We start from the raw sequence: 23383 nt of genomic DNA, 5'->3' as shown, positions 1-23383 counted from the left end.
AATGTGATTTGCATGTGAAATCATGTGTCATTGTTGACGTCATAAAATTCACACAGACACCAGAGTATCAGCAGATCCCTACCTACTACTTTCTAGTCACTGCGTGCCGTCAGACTGCTCTGAGATGGAGGCTAGATTTGTCTGTCAGAAAGATTAAAGCTTTGCAAGGATTAAAACTGCCTGACCAACACCAAGCAACCTCCTGGCCCCAACATACTGAAGAATAACCAGCAGCATACGCAGATTTATTCGTGTCAAGCATTTCTGTCTGCATGTGCATGTGAATCATTCAGCTGTTTGTTCATTTTGCTCACTGAGCAGCTTTTTGCATTCCTGAAGCACTGAAGGTGTCCAGCCCTGATATCTATAAAACTTCTGTGAACCAATGTCTCTGAAACCAGGATCAATGTAAAAAAAATCCAGATTATTTGGTTGAATAAGCGGTTAACAGCAAATAAAACAGCTGACAGATTCTAAACAAAACAGAAAATTTCTAATTAAATGCTTGTAATGTCTCAGCTTCCAGACTTCTGATGTGTCCCAACAGGCAGTTTGTCCCACTAAATAAAAATAGTATAACAGCCCCACCTTGTGGCTATTTTAGGTTACTACATCATACTAAATCTACATAGTCATTTATTTAGAGACATTTAGAGACATGAATTCTCCAATATTTAGTTTCACACAGCTACAACCAAGTAGCATCTTTCACCAGAGAATTACTACCTTTATTCAACAAGGTTTTTACATTTTGACTTGAAACGCAGGCTGCCATGTTTTACTAGATAAATGACTGAACTTTGGTTTAAGTTTCCCTTTTATTACTTTAAGCTTTGAGCCACTGGGTCTTTACTATATTCAGTAATGAATGACCTTTACTGTAAGAATAAAAATCATTCTAGCTTTAACTTAATTATAACTTGCTTTGTTTCCCTTCTGCAAGCAAGTTCTGCTAAAGAATCCCAAAATGCTTCTTATACTTCCATACACAGGTTTGAGGGTTTTACAATCATCAAATACTATTGCTGATTATCAGCCCCCTAAAGAATGTGCAATACTGATCAAAGGGGAAGGTCTATGAAATAATAATAATAATAATTAAAAAAAAAAGAAAAAAAGACACTTTCAGGTTGGATGTTATTCCCTTTAAATGAAAATTTGTCAGCATTAATTATTAATTTAATACATTTTCAAACTCTTAGATGGCTGTCAGCTGGATACAGTATAAGTTTTTTTTTGGACCAGGCTGTTGTGCATCAAATATTTATATATACGTATGAAATGTGAAACCTGAATTGAATCCAGTGTTCTGAGATCTTGAAGATTCAGATTAATCTATTTACTTAAAAAGGAACAAACTGGGAAAAGACCATGATAAAATGCATCTTAAAAAGGCCTCTTGTTAACAAATGTCAAAAACAAACACAATCTGAAACAGAAACCATTTAATTTGGGCTGAATTTACGAATACAAAAACATTTGGAGCTGACCGCCAGTGCGAAACCACAGGAATTATTTACAAATGTGTTATCTACAAAAAAAAGATACCTTGAAACTGTTTCCCCAAAGAACAGACAAAGAGAGAGAGAAGCTGAGGGCTGGGATTTACACTGGGAATGTCTGGACCAAGGCCAGCTGATCTGAACCACTGAGGCTTCAGATCAACACAGCAGCAACTGCGAAAGGTGGGTGTCCTCATATGACTGAAGATCAGAGGCCTCATGACTTCGCTTCGGTCCTTCAGTCACTCAGGAAGAGTCCAGAGTATCTACTTTCCTCCATTCTCCCTTCTGGTCTGTTGTAGACAAATTAGGAAGCCTCTTCGTCGATCTTTGGAGCCAGGTAGTATTTAATGTGTCCCATGTCAGCAATCTTGTACTCTACCACTGTGGAAAGAAAACAGTTGAGTCTGGGCATCGGATAAATATAAGAAACTGTGTGATATTCCTTTAAGAGGAAGGGCACATGCACTTACCGAGGGGGATATCAGCAGACATACTGAGGGTGACCGTCTTGGACAGCGGCGTGGCCTTTGTGAAGAAGTTCAGGTAGTTCAAGGCGAAGATCAGCTGGACAGGCTCATTCATCTCAATAGTAACCTGAAAATGAGAAATCATTTACTTTAGTCAGCAGTAAAACTAAATGTTTTGTTTGCTATACAACTGTTAAAAAATCTTTATAAGAACAAACATAACTAAGCCTGAAAGAACCTGAATAAAAACTGCTCAGGTATTTTTAGGGTCTGCTGTGGACCTTTTGCACTTACAGCCTCATCCTCCTTGTCCACACTGCTGGTCTGGGACAGCTTGATGTTTCCTGTGCCCAGCTCTCCTGAGGCTGAGAACTTGACGCCATCCTTGGCACAAGAGATCATGACGGCATCACCAATCTGCGACAGGTCACGGCAGATGCGAGCAAACTCCCCAGAAGGCATCTTAACCACACAGCTATATTCCTGCTCCTGATGGGACAAACAGACGAGGTATGGTTAGAACAGTACAAAAGCAAAAATAATGAAAGTTAAAGGGTAAAGATGGGAGGCAGAGTACTTACTGGAATCCCGAGCTGCTCCACATCCAGGTCCATAAGCTTCATCTCATAATCTGAAACTTTCTCCTGATCTGCAAGTGAAATGAAAAACGGTGTTATGAGGCGGGAAAAAAAGCTGTCGCTATTTAGCACTGGACGAGCAGACTGCATTCTAGATTGAAAGAAGAACTTACTGACTGTCTCAAACACAAGGGCAAGTGTGTCTGCATTGTCTTCAGCTCTAAGAGTTATGATGTCCTCATTACCAGCACATTTCAGGATCTTTGACATACTGCAAGAGAGCATCAGAAAAGATACTGTCAAAAATGGTTTACAAACTAGAGGATGGAAAATGAGTAAATTAGCAGAAAACATGAAAAAATGAATAATACAACTGGTACATAAGAATGTTTCACTAACAAAACACAATGCAAGACACACAAAAGAATACGGTTTCACTTTATAGAATACGTGTTTAGGTACATTTTATAAAAAAGAAAAAGAATTATTGACCTAATGAAATAACTGCTGTTAAGGTTTAAAATTATGTTTTATTTTTTTATGATAAAACCAAAATAAATACAATAATTAAAATAAATGAAATACAAAAAAAAGTCTTGTTGGCCACATTTGGGGGAAAAAAAGCCACCGGTCTAAAGTTACAAAGGGCAGTGACGGTACCGGAAGTGCAAGTTCCCGGGCTTAACAACAATTCCCGCCAAGGCTACCGGCAAAGTTTGGCGCTCAAATGACGTTTCTACATGTTCACACAGCAGATGTCTCTGAAACTATCGTAGATGTAATTTTTAATGTCCTGGTATTTCCTTAGTCTGTCGTCTACGAGTATACAGGTCTAAAAACAGTCTAGCGGTTACAACCAGTCAGTAAACAGTTAACTTAATGAGTGCTCAGTGTGATACAGAAACATGCCCGGGCAACTGCCAAGATGGCCACCCTCTTTGCTAAAGAGATTACACTCTTCATTACACTATGCTTTAAAAAGATGCGGACTACGATCGAGTGTTGTGAATGAGTTGTGTTTATAAAAACAAAGTGCTCTGGCGAAGTAAACAACTTATGAGGCGCCGAAACTTAAATCTACTTTAAGTTAGCTGCATCAGCCTGTTGTTTCTGTAAACTAACCATTTTAAAAGTGAACTGAAACATCGTGCTGTCAAAATATGTCAACTTCGTTTTTTTCACCTGCTGAGGTTGACTCCCATGGCGAGGTTTCTATCGCAGCGGTAGGAGTCAAAGCCATCGTGCCGCAAAGTCAGATGCACCAAAGAGACGTGAGATGAGTCCATGCTCTGCAGGGAGATGCCGGACGAGCTGACATCCCAACAGGCTTCTGTGATCAGATCCTTTAGGGCCTCCAGCACCTTCTTCAGGATAGAGCCTTGGACCAGTCGAGCCTCAAACATGGTGGCTGTGGAGTGTTACGTCTGCGTAGAACGAAAAGAAAAAGAAACTGCTGCCGCTTTTCGCTTGCCGACAGAATAGTCTAACTCAGTGTGGAGTCACCACGATGCAGTTAGCTTTCTTCTAAAGTTTGGGCTTTGTGTAGTTAGCTAATTCAGCAGCAGCAGCACGTAGATCCGTCTCTCTCAACAGGACCGCAAGTTTGAGCTACAAGCGCGCGCTAACGTCAGACTTTAATAATTCGGCGTCATTACGTCATTTCCGTACGCCACTACGCACCGCCCAACAATGTAAATAGGAGAAGCTAGTTCATCTCCATTTGTCATTCTGTACAATATTAGACATTCAAATAAAAAAGTAAAACATAAATTATAATAAACGATCAATTTATAAACTTGTCGGTTTAAAGACTAAAAAGTTTTTCTTTAAATAGAAGACCTTTGTTGATTAATTTGAAGTAATTCGGTTTCAATTTGACCTGATTTATCTGATTGTAATTTGAGTTTAATTCAGATTCAAACTAAAAAAAAGCATCTTAAATAAAACAAACAAATTAGAACTTGTATTTTCTCACTAACTAATCTACAATTAGTATTCTTGCCTCCAGCTGTTGAAACTTGAAAAAGTTTATTATAAAATGTCACAGAACAGCAAAAAAAAGGAGGAAAAAAAGGAGAGACAAAAGGAATACTGGTTCCTATGCATAATTTTTTATACATTTGAGTGAATCCAACAATTTTCAGCATAATTTTGACCACTGATTCAGTGTTTAATGTTTTTTTTTTTCCCTGTTTGGTGTCAATTTACTACTGACAAACATCTGACTCTGATCCCTTAAAAGGCTTGTTTGACACTTTATTCAGAAAGTTTAAAGATCTTACAAAAAAGAGCAACAAACAGTCTGACAGAAAAAGACCTGAGGCATTAAGAAATACCAAAATTACTTTGTTCTGGCATGGTTTTCACTTATATTTGGATAGTTACAAATTTTTTTCTAACTGTATTTCTTTAGATAGTATCTGCAAGGATGTAGTTGGCTGCCATGGCAACGATGGGAGCTCCTGTTGGGACACCGGGGAAAGGACCACTGGACCCAGCAATATCGATGTGGGAGTATGGCAGAGGTGTGTCAGAATCAACCCCATGCTGTGGTGAAAATTCAGGCAGAAAAAACAAGATAGATTAATTACTGCATTCCTTCTAAATACGCATGAAAAATACTGATACTGTGTAGCACCTTGTCCAAGCCTGAGGCCATGATGAGAAATGCTGCAGGGGCCTGATGTCCTCGAGGCGTAGCAGTGGATGGCAGGTTGTTGGACTGCAGGATGTCTTCATACTCAGACTTGCCCTTGTGGAACTCATAGTCCTCTCGCCTGATGGTGGATACCTCAAATAAATCTCCCAACACCTCTCCAGCTGCAAGTGAGAGGATGAGCACCAGTGTTAGTTTATTTTAGAAGCACCGAACCACTGTGAAGCAATGTGGACATGGATCCCAAGTATCTGATACAGTCACAAGAGGGATATCTGCTTAATAACTCAAGTATAGCTTTTCTATAGAAGTGTAAAATCCAATATTATAATCAATGTTTTCTAATTTCTGTCATTAACTGGACCAAGAACTGTTGTACAGAAAAAAATGACCACATTCAAAGAAAACGTGCACCTTTGATCTTTTGAAACCAGTAGTTTGTTCAAAAGCAGCCTGATCTCAACTGCAAAAGCACTTCGTTAACAAAAGTACTTCTTAATAGTGAGGCCCGCACTATTTCATGAAAACATCCTCCACATCCATCTTATTTAAAAGATTAAGCATTTGTCTAGAAGTCAGCTTCAAGTGGAGCTTGATGAAACTGATGAAATGAGCACAATGTTCCCACATACCAACTCTAAGAAGTCAAAACTCCTAGTAATGATTATAAGTTACAAAATGACTAAAGTCAAGTCTTATAATGCTTCGGTTTGACAGAGAAACTCTAAATGTATTTCATTTATGAGAACATCAAGCTGACTAAAGGTCAACAACCAAAAAACATTTGAATAAAGGTGAAGAAATCTTCTTCCTTTTCAGCTGTTCCCTTCAGGGGTCGCCACAGGGAATCATCCGACCCCATCTAACCCTATACTCTGCATCCTCTTCTATTACACCAACTAACTTAACGTCCTCTTTCACTACATCCATAAATCTCCTCTGCAGTCCAGGTAGTTCCAACCTCAGCTTTTTTTTATCAGTGTACTCACCATCCCTCCTCTGTACATGCCCATCCATCCATCTCATCTCTGTCTCCACTTCATCTAACACATGCTCTCCCTCTGATGTACTCATTCCTGATCCTATCCATCCATGCCACTTGCACAGAGAACCTCAACATTTACTACCTCCACTTCTGCCTCCTGTCTTTTCCTTGGGGTCTCTGTCTCCAAACCCTGCATCATCGCTGATCTCGCCACCGTCTTGTACACTTTTCTTTTCCTTCTTGCCAATACTCTTATCACACATTACACCTGACACTTATCTCCACCTGTTCTAACCTGCTTGTAGGCATCTCTTCACCTTTTTTCTAAACTCTCAGGACAGTTGACCTTAATTACATAAAATCCTCCATCGTCTTTATTTCTACTCCCTGTAACTAATCAACATTAATTACCACACTGACTGTTTTTGCTCTTCTTCTGGATCATAGATGATGAATAAAATACTTTTCAAATCGACCCACAAATTTAAGATACCATAACTTGATGACAACGCTGTGGTTTCCTGTTCCAGTCTTCATTAGTGGAGCTTGTTTATGGTTGTGGTTTATATACACCTTAATTATATTTGATTTATTTCTATTTTATACCATGGTCTGGGTGAATACTCGATTCTGATTGGCTGGAAGGTGTCCATTAAAAAGTAATAACACCTATAGGACACCTATGAAAGAAGTTCCGGTCAAATAGACTTATTGTTGTAAATGATTGCGCTGACTAAATGGTAGTTGGTAACCGTGGCAACAGAAACTCAGATGCCGGGCAGCAGACACCAGATCAGATGTAGAAAACTATCTGTGGGCTTTGACTGTTTGAAACCAAATGTCGCATCATCCTCTGGACACACACACGCTGTAAGAGATGCACCCGCCTTCTGAAATGACACTTTGTGTCACATAACATAATGTTAAGCAATCATCTCCCTTCTCTCCACTGATCTGGTCTAATATAACAGCTGCAGCCATCCGATCTGCAGGTTCTGTGTCAGAGCCAGTAACGAATCGCCGCTGGAGACACGCCAGATCACGTCTGTGACGGGGCGTTGCTGTTAAAGCAGCCTGCAGACTTCTTTAACGATGTAGGAAACTATCTGTGGACTTTGACTGTTTGAAATAACATGTCACATCATCCTCTGGACTCACACAAGCTGTAAGAGCTGCACCCGCCCTCTGAAATGTTTGTGTAACATAACTGCCCACCGAGCTGCAGGTTCTGTGTCAGAGCCTGTTACCTTGGCAACGAGCCACAATGAAATAGTCCACTCAGCCGCTTCTTGTGAAAAACTTACGATTTTACCAGTAAAAAAAAAACATTAACGCATTAATAATTTATTATTATAATTTATTATTATTGTTAATGGACGGTTGCTTCCACGTCGTCCATTAATTTCTGATAATGGCCACCTCATCAGGCATTATCCCTTACTTAACTTGTGGTGGATGCTCTGGTAAAGTTTGGTGAGCAAACTTTTAACTGTAAACATTTAGTGTAAATGTCGCCCACCTTTCTGCCACTGAGTGGCATTCCTGCTGCGATGGGCCGGCCCATTGTCCATGATGATCTACGAGAAGAAGGTTCAATGCTTCAGTTATGAAATGTAGATTTAAAATGTTTTAATGACCAGTGAGCTTAAGTCTGTATTTCAGCAGGACTCACAGAGTAGTTTGGTCCCATGGCTCTGATGGCGTGACCAGTCAGAGTTGCAATAGTGAACAGCTGAGGGTTGATCTCTTGTATTGCCTGCAAAGACAGATGGTGAAAATGAATGAACTTAACTTAACTAGTCCAGATGTGGTTTCATGAGTTCTTTCTGACCTTCTCCTTCATCTCACAGAGCAGGTCCACCATCACCATACGTCCCTCGGCGTCGGTGTTTCCCACTCTCACTCTACGTCCCGCACGGGAAACCACCAGCTCATCGGCCACATAGCAGTCTAAAGAAAAATAAAAAAAAATAAAAACAAAAACACCCAGGCAGCTGATAGGGGGTGCAAAATCACAGACCAATCTGAGAGACTCATCACCAGGAACCGGTATGAGGAGTTCTACACTGACCTGCACCCACACTGTTCCTCACCATCGCCATTGAGCCGATAACCTTCAGATGCTTTGGCTTCAGGTGGGCTAATATCTGAACAGCAGAAGGGAGGGTAAGAAGTGAGGTGCACTTAAAAGAAAATGCACAGAATCTTCTAATCTAACCATTCAGAAATAATATACACACTTTGCATGGCGGGGAAAATATTTCTCTAAAAATATTCCAATAAGCTTTTTGCTAATCAGGGCTCAGGAGCATTTAGGTCCAAGTCATCCTGCTTTCACTGCTAGCTGACGCATAAATGCTACGTTTATATTCCAAGTACTGAGGTGCTTCCTAGGATTTAGTATTCAGGTGAAGAACTCGCTCACCTGGAAGAATCCAGCAACAGCGGCAGCCCCACACTTGTCCCTGTGCATCCCGGCCATGACGCCACCAGCCTTGATGTCTGCTCCACCAGTGTCATAGGTGATGCCCTGAAATCACCACACAAGAACCAAACACTTTACTAGCAACACACACACTCATATTCTTATTCCTCCCGCCAATCTGCTCCTAATTAATCTAAAAGGGACAAATATTTAAAAATGTTTATTTTTGTAGAATTTTCTACAAACTTTGACTCAACTGAAATTTGGTGTTTGAGACAGTTTATTATTAACAAATTATTCAATTTAACACACACTGTCTGTCCAAAAAAAAACCTGAAAAATCCCTACCTGGATTTAACTAAACAAACAGATAAGAGCCTCCCACTGGATATGACGTAAATATATAATTGTAAATATGATAAATGATGCAGTGACCAGCTTCTCTGGAGCAGTGGAAGATCATGTGGTCTGGCGAGTCTAGATTTATCCTGTTCCAGGGTAAGAAGAGATGCAGATGGAGTGATGCTCCCATCATATCTAGTGCCTCCTGTACAAGCCTCTGGGGGCTACCTGACTATACCAAATGACCAGGTTGTTCTATTTATTGATCAACTCTCCCCCTCTCTTTGATGATAATGATTGTTATTAATTATTATTATAATTGTGTTTGGGATGTGCTGGAGAAGACATAGAACAGCGGTCCAACTCTCCCATCACCACTATAAGATGTAGGTAAAAATTATTGCAACTCTGGACAGAAATAAATGTGATATTGCAGAAGCTTTGGTCAGTGCCTTTAGTTTTTACAGTTAATAGTGTAGCAACAGCTCATTATATTCCCAAAATGAACTGACTTAGTAAAGGAATTGATACTTGTCTAAGAGTTAAGTTCTCATGCTTCTTGGACAGAGGGTCTCATCTTACCTTTCCTACCAACATAAGTGTCTTTTGGATTGGTCCCTCACCGCAGTACTTCAGCTTAATGACTCTGGCCTGGTGACGAGGTACAGCTGAAAGAGGAAGAAACATTGAAGGATTTATAAAAGAACACTTAGCAGCGGTGGACGGGTGATTCAGAACTGTTGTCTTACTGTTGGCACAACGGTTCACTGCAGCCAGACACGGATACTCTTTCTCTAGAGTTCTCAGATCGCTCAACACTTCCACCTGGAAGTCGATACACACAGATTTGTGGCTCAAAGAACTCACAGTTACCACATATCGTTCTCCAGTTTTAAGAAGGCAGGATGTAATCTTCCCCCACTTACAGAAACAGGGCTGTTCTTGAACATTTCCTGGACATAATCAGCCACGCGAGGAGCAGCCATACGTTCAGGGTCTGAGCCACCAATGTCACGATAAGCCAGTCTGTGGAGGGGAAATGAAGGCAGCTGGTGAGTGTGTAAACACCAATATCTGAGAAAATTTGGGCAATGAGATGAAGTACAGTATTTAACATACCTCCCACTTTCCAGAGCATTAGTCAGCTCCACCAGCCTCTTTCCCTCAGCCTCCTTTGCTGCCCACAGCCCCAGAACACACACCTTTTTGTCAGAGGATTGTATGTGTGCCTCTCGCACTTCAAGTGGCTTTTAAGCAAAGAAAGAATATATGAAATTACATATTTTTTCCCAATAATATACTCTATCTAAACCTAATCTAAAAAAAAGAAGAGACATCTTAACATTTTGCCTGTAATTTGGCTCCAGCTTAACAACTAAGCTCAATAATCTATTTCTTGAACCATAGCAAAAACATCTAGCTTCTCTTTACAAGAACATCTTTTCTCACCATGTAGAGAGCTTGAAGGGCCCCAAGTGCAGCCACCAAGGCGTTGTTCTTATAGTCCTTTTGTGGAGGGCATACCAGCAGGGGGCGCTGCATGCCGGCTTTCAAGGCACTGAAGAGACAAAAAAAAATTTTTTTTTAAACAAAACAGTAAAGAAACCTAGATTTAAACCATCAACGAGACACAGAGGAGATAAATAATCAGCTACTGCAAACTGACCGCTTGATGCCGTTGACTGCTGCATCACTGAAACGTCTGACATCGTCATAGTCACGGTTTACAGGGCCGGTGGAGGAAAACACCAAGCGGTTGCCAGGGAGACCAGGAACCCTGAGGACAACCACCTCCTCCCCCAAACCACTGTCCACCTAGATGCAAAGTATCACCACAAAAAAAGACCCCAACATCATAATAGCATCAGTAAACATCACCAGTATACTACAGCATACTATCTTTGGGACTTATCACACCTCAAGATGAGGAAGTTCTTCACTTCATATGTATAATACCAAATGTATCAGCAGTTTCTCAGTATATGACCAAGAAAGAGGAGATTCATTAAAAAAAAAAAAAGAACAACTTGACAATAGAGCATTTTTTATAAAGAACAAATGTATTTTGGTCAGCACAATATTTCCAGCTCTTTCAGTGTTTTTAACTGCTTCACAGCAACCTGCAACAATCTTTTCCCTTAAAGGATCACTGAATTTGTCAGAGATGAGATAAATGCACTTCTTTGAACATATCTTGCTTAGTAAAAATAACTTTTTAACATTATTATTTAAATCAGGAGAACTACTGTAAAAATCAGCTGAAAATTCTCAGAATTAATCATAAATAAGTAAAAAATGTGAAAGTTGGACAGTATAATCTTATGGTGCAAGAACAGACACTTACAGAGCTGTAGTCCTGCAGTGGAGCTCTCAGATAGTCCAGCTCACGGGACAGGGTGTCATAGCTTTGAGTCACAAGGATGATGCCATCAAAACTAGAAAAAAAATACAATCACACACTGTTATCTGCAAAGAAAACAAATCATCAACTTCTGACAGCTGCAGAGGAAGTGAAGCATTCTTCTTTATCCTTACTTCTGATTTTTGAGGTCAGTGGTCCACTCAGTGGGTTGGACGCTACACAGGGAAATAAAGTGAAGAGTCAGCGATGATGTTTAAGACACACAATTTGTCGCATAGCCCAGATTGAGTAATGCAATAACACTTCTTATCTCTAACTGTGTAAATCAGGTTAAAGATAAAGTGTTTAAAAGACTGGAGCCTTGCTTTGTGACCTGCAGCGAAGAAGTTTGGCAAAACTTCAGAATCAGGTGAGGTTCTTTAAAAAAAATATTTATTTTTTGCTGCATTACAGCAGATATACTAATCTTATAATTTGGCCTACAGTGCACACTTTGTAGGATGCAACCACTTTCGTTTTTAGCAGATTACAACACTATATCTGTCAACAAAGCATATTTGCTTCACAATAGTCAGATGCTTTTGGCGTCATATGACTCAAGAAAGTGAAGTAAAACTAAAAGTATCATGTTTGCAGATATGACTAAATTGGAAACTGAATCCAGATATGTATACACCTCGGAGCAAAGTGAGAGGATCCGATTTTTCTCGTCTGATCTATTAAAAAACATATATGTTCAATAAATTGTTGAAAAGCAAAAGACATAAGACAATCCAATAACAACAATAATAAAAAAAAAAACAATACAGAGCTGTGACACAAGAAGCCTTTCAGTCAACAAAAACACTAACTGATGCTCCTCGGCTGTTATTTTATGCATAAAAAGCGTACTAAGCGGAAAGCTGCACTTGAAATACCCATTAAACCCTGATTAAAACTAGCCGTTAAAAAGAAACAGCCGTTAATCCCACCTGGTGCACATTGTTGTCCTTCTCCTCCAGTGTCTTCGGGGTGAAAGAGACTGCAGATAAGCGGTGACAACCGATCCTTGCCTGCAAGGCTAACCACTTGATCACATGATCGGTTAAGTTCGAACTTCTGCTGCCTTCAGGAACCGATGGCGGTCGTATTTACGGAAATCCCAGTGGGAAATGCAATTAGGCTAAGATAATTAAGAGGCTTTCAGACACACATAGTAAGTTTAATGTTACATAGAGTAGTCAAATGATTTTTATAAATTAATTTAATCTAAAAAGGGTGAATAGTCTCATAGAATTCTTCGTAGTTTGGTCAAGTACGGATAAATTCTACTACACTTTAACATCATCTGAGGGCATTATTGGGAATTGTAGTTTTAGGAAATAAGCGAAAGAATAGCATTAAGATAATTGCAATATGAATAATTATAAAGTCATTCATGTAGTAATTAAATAACAATAATACAAACTACAGTTGTTTCTCGGATTTATTTATTTTTCCCCACCTTTGACTGGACTGACCTACCGGACTACAGACGCTCACCGGAAGTAGTTAAAAGTAGTGTTTTCTGTGCAGAAACGCGGTGAGTACTGGCTGGTTTGGTACAAAGGGCAAAGTATAAGCAGCAGGTCTTGGGGTTATTCAGCAGTTTGTTGCAGGAGCACATTCCTCTTGACAAGGCGTTTATCTAAAGATTAGCCTCAAACAGCAGGTAGGCAGCAAAGTTCTTCAGCTACTGGAGGCCCGTGGTACTGATTTATGTTGTAAACAGAGGACAGACGATTATATGACCACGTCGGGACAGATGTGATAACATTTACATCGATTGCATTTCGACTGCTTCTTCGCAAACTAGTGTGGTTAAATCCACGTGTTGCTCAGGCTCGATTGGTTGTTCCAGAGTCGAAATATCAAACATTGTAAAAATGCCTGAGTTTGACTATTCTCTGGAATTGTGCAAAGATGAGTTTTTTTTTTTTTCTTTTTTAGAACGTTTTAAATTTTCTTGAGGATTTTACCAACAATATTAGTTTCAATGAGCAACTTTCTTTATGTAATTACATTTAACGATTTGTTGATTTTTTTTTAACTTGTCCCTTGACAGGTTAATGATCTGATAGGACCTACTGACACTTTATCTGTATGCTTATAACATCTCTGGTTACTCCTCGTTTTCTTCTTCATCTATAGATGAGACTTCCTCTTCGCCCTCTTGGTATATTCATTAAGTTAAACTTTCAGAAGAAAACAGCAGTCACACAGAGGCGAGACGTAAGCAGTGCAGCCATGCGTCTGGTCCAGTTTTGTCGCCATGGTGATGGAGACAGCATCAGGGTGGGAGTGGAACAAGGTGAGGGGCTCAGTGTGGTGGATCTGAATGCGTTTGATCCATCCATGCCCTCAACAATGAGAGAACTGCTGGAGCTGGGAGACAAGGGTCTGCAGTGTGCTCACAGGTATCAGACACATTCTTAACCAATTGAAAATAATCCTGGTCATTGTTTTCCTTTATTATGCTCAAACTCTTCTTAAGTCACAGTTTTTCTTCTCAGAGCATTAGAATCTGGTCAGTGTGTGGTGGATCGAGCACAAATCAAGCTACTGTCTCCCATTTTGGCTCCTGAGAAGGTGGTGTGTGTGGGTATGAACTATAGGGATCACTGTCTGGAGCAGAATGCCCCTATCCCCAAAGAGCCCATCATTTTCTGCAAGTTCCCCAGTGCAATCACTGGGCCATATGATGACATTACTCTGCCCTCAGAGAGTCAGGTGAGATCAAGCAAACTCAACACAAAACTAAAGCTGAATTAGTACTGTAGGAAAATAGTTGAGCTTTGATTTTAGCGTTGAATGTTGTGGATGCAAGGAATAGTGAGATAGCACTGTGTTTCATGAAAGATGGTCGGCCATCAAATGGTAAAAGAGATGAAAACAATACTGAAGCTACTTACTATTTGGAGAATTGAGCCAGCTATTTACTGTGCCTGCCATATACATGTGGGTATGTCGGTTAAATGCATCCCTGAGCAAAAATGAACCCAGGTTTTACATCCAGCAGTAAGACTAAAGAGTGACTGTTTTACATAAGACTTACCAAATTAGTCTGTATCATGTGCATCATGTGTTAAACCTCTGCTGGACATAACCACAAGATTCAGTTCCTCCCTGGCTGGATGTAGAAGGAAACTAGAGCAACTCACTCACTCTCTGATCCGGCGAACTGTGGTTGTAATTATGATGGAAAATTTGGAACCAATCTGAGCTGTCACTCGGGTTGAAGCAGTGATTGTTCACTGGTTGTGATCGTTATGTGATTGATGGTTGTGCTTTCAGAATTTTAGGATATTTACATCGTTTTGAGGCATTAGTTTTATATTGAAACTCCATGAGTTGCTCAGCCTTGTAATCAAAGCCGCAAATTCTTCATCTTATTAATCTTTATCTCTTCTCAAAGGACAAAGGCTTGATTTAATTTTAAATATATTTTTTTAATATCTATTCAGAGAATATGAGTTATTAACTTTCACATAGTTATATTAATCTCACAATAATAGGACAGAAAATCAATACGTTTGTAGTTTAAACAGACTCTGCAGGCAAGTGATGAAACAGTGGTGAAAGATACCATAATAATGTGACTTACAGGTACCAATATCCTAAATAATCCCAGAGTCTAGGAGTTTAAATCCCAAAGAATATTTTTTACAACATCAAAATTAAAAATAAAAGTACTCCACAAAAACCAGGGTTGATTATGCTGGCTTCAACCTCTTTTTATGATGGCTTAGGGTGGATTTTTTATTGCCTCAGTTGAGTGATTGAATCAATCATTGGCTAGCAATGTCAGTTTTGGACTTTATACTGGTTGTTAGTAGACAAAGGTGAAACATGCAGTGGTCTTGAGTCAATATTTGGCATGGAAACAAAAACTATTTTACTGGCCTCTATTACAGTAAGCATAGTGTTTCATTCAAATACAAGGGAATTTACATATGACAAATTTAAATCTAATAACTGGGAAAAACAATTTTATGAATCCTAACTAGATCACAGAAAAGTAAAACTAAAGAGGCCACGCAGAAATCACCGTGATGTTAAGGTTTTAGGTATTTAACAACACAGGGACACGTTGTGGTGTAATAGTTATCTATGGCCACTAGATGGCACTATAGTATAATGGCAGATTACTGAAGGCTAACAAGACGGGTTTCTTAGTAGAATTCTTCAGGTTATCAATCAACTTTACATTAATTCATATAGCTTCAAAACATAGCAGATCCATTTTGAATCAAGCTCAGGAATGAAAGCAAGGAATGGTAAATGTGTAGCAGGACCAGCATGTTAGAGAAAGAGCAACAAGGGCAGAACGAGGGCTTTATCTTTTTGCATGTGATATGTAGTAGAGAGAAGTATAGACTTTTCTCCATGAGTCTTTCATGTTGTTTCATTGCTGATATATTCTCTATAAGAACAGTTAAATAGGTGTCAAAGTGATACAAAAGTTTTTTTTTTATCCTTTTAAAATCCACAGTTGGAAAGAATAAAAGGTCATTAGGAGGTTTGGGTTCCACCCTTAACTTATTACCCTTGTCAAAGAGAGAAACCCTCTGCAGGATGAGAAATCCATTTCATGTTTGACTGTCAGTAGAAGGTGATAGCCAGTCTGTAAATCCTGTAAATGTCTCAGTTCTTCTTTTACCCTGTGGAGATAAACCTTCTGGAGGAAAGTCTAAAGTGCACCTTCATGCCTTTGATGAGACTAGATAGCGAATGTTGTGATGGGGTCTCGGTGACAGATATGTGCTGAAGCTGCTGTATTAACAACACAACACAAGGGTTCAGTAACACATCTGTCACAGGAAAACGGCTTGCACTGGCCACAAAGGGTTGAAGATCAGTCCTTTAAATTGGTGAATGAACAGCAAGGCGTCACATCATCTCTCCTGTTTGTTTCTACAGATAACTTCCTTTATCTGGCAGCATCTTGTACATGGACTGGACCGCCAGACAAGCTGGGGTCACTGCAAAGGAATAAGAAGCAGTCCAAGGAAGGAAAAAACAAACAAAACAAAAAACACAGGAAAAAAGACTGTTAGATGGGTGTGGAAACTTATTAGTGTTTTTCTCTCACTCACTAAAAACAGAAGAGGAGAAAAACAAAAGTCTTGGTTCTATTTCTAAATCAGACTGCAACCAGTGAGAAGCATGGTGGTGGACATGTTGTGGTTTGTTTAGCTGTCTCTGGGATTATCTGTGTCTTATTTAACAGTTGTTCATTAGCTCATTCTGATAAAACTCTAAGCTGACTGTCAGTATAAATGAGCAGAGGTATAAAACAGGCTTTTAATGAGGGCTTTTTTTTTTTTTTTTGAACGCTGATACACTGCAGCATCATAGCAATTTAAGAACAGCCATGTATGCAATCATGTAAAACACGGACAACAGGTTATTATAGATAATAAAAGAGATGAAATTATGTTTCCTTGCCGTATTCAAGCAGGCTACCTTCATCTGTAGAGAGTGCACCAAAGATCACCTGTTCACATATTAGTCATTGGTCTCTGTGAGGTGCACTTATTATTGTTGTGATGTACATGTTCTTGTGATTGACGGAAGGAGGTGGATTGGGAAGTGGAGCTGGCCTTCGTGATTGGACGAAGAGGCAAACACATCAGGGTGAGCGTCATACCACCACCTCTGATGCACTCTAATGAAGGATGTGTTGTGACTATCTAGCTTTCCCACTTATTATTCAGGAGGAAGACGCTCTCTCCTATGTTGCCGGGTTCACTGTGGCCAATGACGTCAGCGCACGTGACTGGCAGAACCGCAATGGGAAGCAGTGGCTGCTGGGAAAAACATTTGACAGCTTCTGTCCTCTTGGCCCTGCCTTAGTAACAACTGACACAGTGAAAGGTAAGAGTTAATGAGGGGCCAGAGCTGGAAGTGTGAGTCAGATGGGAGAATTAAAGTCAATCAGATGAATCATGCAGTTTTCTGTGATTTCTGATGTCAGCAGCATCACTGAGTTACCATGCTGCAAATCCGTTAAGTGTGACACCATGAATGTGTAATATATCAGTGATAGGAAACTAAAACAGTAAAGAGCAAGACTGGAATACTGCATTTACTTTTATCAGTACCGATAAATATGTTAACCAATTAAGACCTAGAACGTCCGTTAAAGAAATTTAAAACAAGATTTTAAGATAATCTTAACACAACTGCAGTGAATATGCACAAATCTGTGGTAATAGACACAAGACAGAGTTCTGTGTGATTTACAACCAGACTAACTACACAAATGTGGTTCTAAAATTACCTTTGTGTCTCCATGCTAGTATTTGTCATGGTTAAACATAAAACAGCTGGAGGAAATTAAAGTTGTGGTTATGAAACTTGAAAGATGAGAGAACGGAAGATCAGTGACCAATTAAAATGAGTAGGGACATAACTGCAGTAGTTATGAGTTACAAAAGAAGCCACAGTACCACTGATCAGAGCAGCAGTGGTTGTGCTCATACAACAACCTCATAGACTGAGGACAAAATAACTCTGAAAAATCATACAGGCACCTGCTGTGGATCTGGCACAGAGGTTATTAGTGGAAACGAGAGTTTCTGTGACAGCCGACACTTCTGACAAAAACTCTAACATCCATCTCTATGGAGATGGTACGCAAGCAGCAAAAAAAAAAAAGCCGATTTGTTACACAAATATATTTTTTTATTAATAAAACATTCTTTAGTCAGATTATAAGATACAAAAAAAACTAGACTGGGTCTAGCATATTTAGTGTAAACCTGGCCAAGAGCATCACTGTGAATTAAATCCTGATAGTAAATTATAGAGGCTGCATGTGGGGGTTGCATGAATGTATAACATTGAGATATTGCTTTATATTTGACACTATAAATTCCTGCAAATACACTAAAATGCAACCTGTAAAAAAAAGCTCCCAAAGTCTCAAGAGTCTATGCAGAAGAGGAATATTTCAGCATAACAATAATCCAAAAGAGGACAAATGTGAAAACATACGACCTGACCTAATATGCCACCAGACTTGAATCCTAAGTATATCAATAAATAATTAATTTATCCATTTTCTATACTGCTTATTCCAATTCAGCGTCGCATAGGGCTGGAGCCTATCCCAGTAATTAGCAGGCGAGAGGCAGGTACACCGTGGACAGGTCGCCACTTCATCACATGGCCAACACAGAGACAAACAACCACTCATGCTCACTCCGAGGGGGAATTTAGAGAGACCAATTAACCTAACACTCATGTCTTTGGACTGTGGGAGGAAGTTGGAGTACCCAGAGAGAACCCATGTCTGTGTAGGGAAAACATGCGAACTCCACACAGAAAAACCGCTGTTCAAACCTCTTCCTAGCTGAGGGGCGAACCAGCAACCTTGCTGTGAAGCAAATAAAAATTATCTTAAAAAGTGTAGCCTTTGTACTTTTGATGCATCTATATCCCATCATTGGGCCCAAATTTGTTGATCTAAATAATTTTTTAGTTGACAAGTTAAACTAGTAGTAACACAATTATTGATAAATGATTCTTCATCCTTGAATAATATATTTGTCTTAAATCAAGGATGCAGCACTGGTCAGGAACTTTTTAGTTGTCCTGCTTCATGACGTTTCTTTTCCAGATCCTCACAACCTGGGCATACGCTGTCTAGTTAACGGAGACACAGTCCAGAGCAGCAACACTGATCAGATGATCTTCAAGACAGCAGCACTGGTCGCGTGGGTCTCTAAGTAAGTTGACTCAGTATTACCATTCATGACGACGGCATGAGAACGAAAGACAAAGCTCATTTTAGCCACGGTTTACATACTGCAGTCAATCCTTAGTAACTCGCTGAGTGTTGAATTTCTAAAATCTGAACGTCAGTGTGATCAAATGTCCTTCGTTCACCACCAGCTGGGCTGAAATTGGATGCTTCAGATAAGACTTATACACCACAACTGGCACTCTTTACTCAAAACCACCTAGCCAAATGAAGCGCTCCCCATCTGACATGTAAATTCTGGATGATAAATTCCTCTCCCTCCTTTCCCTGAATTATTTCGCAACGCCTCTGTCGTTTGTAGCATTGGCAGCTTAATTTAACCTAACTTGCCTGAAGATTGGGGTCATTTTATGTTGCTGCAAGGCTCATGTTCATTCCTGCTGGTCTGCACCGATTTTTTTCTTCCTCTCAGGTTCATGACGTTAACTCCAGGTGATGTGTTCCTGACCGGCACTCCTCCCGGTGTAGGTGTGTTCAAAAAACCACCCATCTTTCTCAAGGTAGCTGATGCATGACACAAAAGTCAGAATACATTTTTCTTTTAACATTTTAAACTCATCTTAACAGTACACCTCAGTTGCTCTCAGCCAATGACAACGTCTCTGGTCTAGCGAAACAAAGATATACAGGCCAGACAGGAGGAGGAAATCATCAACCACCCATACAGCTGAACAGCAATGGCAGAATAGTTTCAGTAAGAATGGAGGAAAAGAAGAGTGTAGGCAAATAAAGAGCAATATTGGAAAACTTTTACGGAGAGCTCAGAATTTCAAACTGGCATAAAGGTTTACATTTTAATGCAACTAATCTGAAGCAAACCCCAAGAAAATACAGCAGCAGCTTTGGTGAACGTGCTGGAGAATCCTGGAGAGATGGAGAACGTGCACCGATGCTCCTCACGCAGCCCGGATAAGGTCCAGCATCCTTGTCACAAACTGGGAGGAACGTCAATAACTACAGTGGCTGTATTGTCTGTAACAGTTTGATAAAGTACCAACGTCCACAGTTGTTACTGTGAACAATCTGATGAGAGGTGATCTGTGAAAAGCATAAATCTGAAGATAAAAATAATTTTGGGACAGAAAGTAAGATTGTTTTGGTCATCCAAACAGATGTGACCATTAAATGTTGAAGGTCTCAGACTTGTTTATTTGTTGGGGTGAAAGTTTATTATTGATCATTTAGGAATGATCAGGTGATGTTTTTCAAGCTTAATAAAAATTGACTCTTTAAATTTCTAAACAATAGCCGTGAGCTCTTCTAACTATCTGCATGGTAGTATTTAGATTAAAATAATTTATGCAAAGTATGAATTATTTAAATTTAGAAAAGCAAATTAACTTTCACTGCAAAATATCTTCAGGGAAAATTTTGAGATTGGATACGTTTCAGTTTCACAGCACATCCACAAATATGACCTTTGAGAAAAAAAACAGACTTTTCTTGAATGCTTACTACAAAATGAGTCATCTGCAGTTTGCTGATGAACACAAAGGGCTGCAGAATGATGACGTTTAGGCAGAACTTTGTGATCCCAATAAGCAGAGCTTTGCTGACTATGTGATTTCTGGTCTAAATATGTAACATTTCACTGGTAAAGGGAAAAAAAACCTAATGAGTTCTGTAGCAACAAATTCCAAGCAAACAGACCATTAGTAACCTAACCCCAACCCCATCTAAACTTACACAATGCACATCTATCTCCAAATTTGTTTTCTAAAAAACAGGATTTCCTTTCCGAGCTATTAACATGAAGAGAAACTTTGACCTTTGAGTACCTAAATTTTTGCATAACATTGAAAAATGTTTAAAAGTAGTAAATTTGTATTTTGTCTGTTCTATCTTTCAGAACGGAGACATAGTGAAGTGTCAGATAGACCAGTTGGGCTCCATAATCAACAAAGTGGTCTAAAGTCAGGACTGTGTGCCGATCAATAAACCACACGTCTGATCATCTGTAACAAATGTTTAAAACGGTGATGATATCTGATGATTTTTTTTCTTTGCATCAGTGATAATTCTGCAACACAACAGTGAGGAGGGAAATGTTGTATTTTTACATCCTAAAACTATGTAATTATGTGACCCAACCACTGAGTCAGTGATCACCAGCTGTAAAAGTCTCCATCAGCAGCCACCCACTCCTGCTGTACAACACAAACCTCCTGACTTGTTTTACCATGTAAAAATAGCAAGTAATTGTCATGTTTAACAGGCAGGAACATACATTTTCTCCTACTAGCTTTTACTACTAGCTGACATGGGAACTTTTCTTGTAAAAATAAAACAAATTACTCGTAATACAATTTCATGAAGTATGCAATTTTCAGAATCTGTCCTTTATATTGCCTGAGAGAAAAATTCACAATAATTTGATTTATGTTTCTGGGTGCTTCATTATTGTTTTGCTGGAAAGAGTGAATCCCCTTTTTCACTGACATCTTTATTCTTGTGGCGTGATGGAGTGGAGCTAATAATTGAGTTTGAAAAGTAATTGAGTCACAAATAATTTATAAAATGTTAAAATTCTAATTTACGCATTTTACCCGATTGTGGCTATTTTCTCTAAGCATAAGAGTATTTTACAGACTGAAGGCAACAATTGTGCTTAATGTAAAATGGCATTAACATATTCAAGAAAATAATAAAATAATTTTCAAAGTAAAAAAAAAAGTTTAATCACTTCCCAGAAGATGTTTTATTACATAATTATAATTATTTGTATTAGAAATATTTGTCAGTGCCTCCCAATGCTATAAAACCATTTAGTGATATGATTTTTAAATTAGTAAGACAAGAAATTATCATTTGACGGTCAAATTATCATTAATTTAAGATGTTTCACTCGCAAAAGATATTTGTTTATATTTCTTACAGTTGTGAGCAGCAGTTTGAGAAAATTGCCCATGAGCAGCTCATCAAATTTCTTTGTTTGCATACAGACTACTTTAAGCATGATTAGCCTTGAAGCTATTCAAAACCCAAACTAGTTTCATATCAGCACACAATATAGATTTAGGTGGTAGTTTCAGTCAGGGCAGAGTACCGTTCACAGGCTTCAGGATCAGTCTGGACACTGGGTGGCAGTAGAGAGTCACAGTCGCTGAGCTACTGCAGCTTTAGTTTATTTTAGAGTTTGGGTGAGAAACAGCTGCACTAGCTGTTGACTGTACAAACAGTCGGCTGTAAACGGCAAAAATATTAACGCCTGGCAGAAAATGTCTCCATCAAAGTGAGGCATCGATTTGTCTCGCCCTTTTGATGTCCAAAGGTCTGCGTCAAAGTGACTCTCCCGAGGTCTGACTCAGCAGAGAGTGATCTACATTCAGGAGAGCTACTCAGAATGATGAGCTGTGTGGAGAGGAGCACATCTAATATAAAGTGTAAAGAGGCTTCTTGTGCATGAGTTGAATTTGAAAAGAAGCATCAACTTTTGTTTATTGTAAGTTCTTGAAAATTTCAGATGCAACTAACAAAAACAGTCTTTTTCATCACAACATAAACATGTTAGTAACAAGTCGTCCTGGCCAGCATCGCCCAAACAGTGAGTCATAACAGCTGATTAATAGGACTTCATATTCCTCGTCTCCTGTGGCTTTATGCTAATGATATTACTGAAGATGAACTTAAAATCAATGTCTCACTGAAAAAAAAAAAAAAAAAAAGCAACTACTTAGAGACGTGCTTCTTAACTGTCTTTTTTTTTTTTTTTAAAGAACAGAGGCTCCTCCAACATTAACTGAGGATGAGTTTGGTTTTTTGTTGCAGAACAAAGCCGAGTCAAGGCCTTGAATCACGCTGCTCTTTTAAACACATTAATTGTAGAGGTACTGTGAGATGAAGCGGTGCAGCTTCTGCCTGTTTTCTGACAACTGGAACAAAGGACTAACACCCAGGACGACGCCTCCCGTCTGACGCTCCTCCAAAATGACCTGAATTGAAAATAATGAACGAAAACACAGTGAGTTAGAGGACACTCCAACCACAATGCTTTTTGATTAACAACCTTTAAACATTGTTAGGGCTCAGCGTTTCATCTTAAGGAGCATGCTTTCTGCACAAGGCAAAATGAAAAAATAATGGAAGAGATAAAACAAAAGCTTTCATAACAAGTCAAACAAAAACAAAACTTAAGCTGTAACATTGAAAAAACACTCTATATTATTCACTATACAAGGTCTGAAGTAATGAGGCCAAAGGAGAGATAAACTCCAGGCTGTGCTGTCTTGACTTTTCTTTTGCAGTTGCATCAACACTGGAGTCATAGTTCCTCTTTG

The 23383-nt window shown here is 39.2% G+C and overlaps 4 protein-coding genes across 12 annotated transcripts in view; 1 reads left to right on the top strand and 3 right to left on the bottom strand.

The window, feature by feature from the left end:
- Positions 1–1430: 1430 nt before the first annotated feature.
- On the bottom strand, positions 1431–4158 carry pcna (proliferating cell nuclear antigen). Its single transcript, XM_041999791.1, has 6 exons — positions 3733–4158; positions 2724–2821; positions 2554–2621; positions 2267–2461; positions 1976–2099; positions 1431–1886 (listed from the first exon to the last, which is right to left on the bottom strand). Exons 1-6 carry the CDS (start codon positions 3951–3953, stop codon positions 1810–1812), a joined length of 783 nt encoding a protein of 260 aa, XP_041855725.1. The 5' UTR covers positions 3954–4158; the 3' UTR covers positions 1431–1809.
- Positions 4159–4793: 635 nt separating this feature from the next.
- zgc:152830 (uncharacterized protein LOC767682 homolog) lies at positions 4794–12419 on the bottom strand. Its single transcript, XM_041999787.1, has 16 exons — positions 12292–12419; positions 11494–11535; positions 11303–11393; positions 10625–10773; positions 10408–10516; positions 10078–10205; positions 9885–9984; positions 9708–9783; positions 9541–9626; positions 8617–8721; positions 8263–8338; positions 8023–8141; positions 7864–7947; positions 7711–7768; positions 5189–5370; positions 4794–5097 (listed from the first exon to the last, which is right to left on the bottom strand). The coding sequence occupies exons 1-16, from the start codon at positions 12300–12302 to the stop codon at positions 4960–4962; spliced, it is 1554 nt and encodes a 517-aa protein (XP_041855721.1). The 5' UTR covers positions 12303–12419; the 3' UTR covers positions 4794–4959.
- A 441-nt stretch (positions 12420–12860) lies between these two features.
- On the top strand, positions 12861–22814 carry fahd2a (fumarylacetoacetate hydrolase domain containing 2A). 3 transcript variants are annotated; one of them, XM_041999788.1, is made up of 8 exons: positions 12861–12881; positions 13490–13755; positions 13852–14068; positions 16916–16975; positions 17056–17215; positions 18963–19071; positions 19519–19606; positions 20956–22814. In XM_041999788.1, exons 2-8 carry the CDS (start codon positions 13490–13492, stop codon positions 21016–21018), a joined length of 963 nt encoding a protein of 320 aa, XP_041855722.1. In that variant the 5' UTR covers positions 12861–12881; the 3' UTR covers positions 21019–22814. The 3 variants fall into 3 exon arrangements, with proteins under 3 accessions (XP_041855722.1, XP_041855723.1, XP_041855724.1); XM_041999789.1 differs by having other exon boundaries at positions 12874–13010; XM_041999790.1 differs by lacking the exon at positions 12861–12881 and adding an exon at positions 12907–13010 and having other exon boundaries at positions 13541–13755.
- The window catches only part of gpat2 (glycerol-3-phosphate acyltransferase 2, mitochondrial), a 131928-nt gene continuing 131339 nt past the window's right edge, over positions 22795–23383 (bottom strand). For all 7 annotated transcript variants that reach the window (XM_041999780.1, XM_041999785.1, XM_041999786.1 and 4 more), the window contains one exon: positions 22795–23038. In XM_041999780.1, the coding sequence (XP_041855714.1) occupies positions 22922–23038 (117 nt within the window). In that variant the 3' untranslated portion in view covers positions 22795–22921. The remainder of the gene's footprint in view (positions 23039–23383) is intronic.

The sequence above is a fragment of the Melanotaenia boesemani genome, chromosome 11 (assembly GCF_017639745.1).
Source record: "Melanotaenia boesemani isolate fMelBoe1 chromosome 11, fMelBoe1.pri, whole genome shotgun sequence".
Lineage (NCBI taxonomy): Eukaryota > Metazoa > Chordata > Actinopteri > Atheriniformes > Melanotaeniidae > Melanotaenia > Melanotaenia boesemani.
Note: the sequence above shows the minus strand (reverse complement) of the source record. Positions and strands in the feature narration are given on the sequence as shown.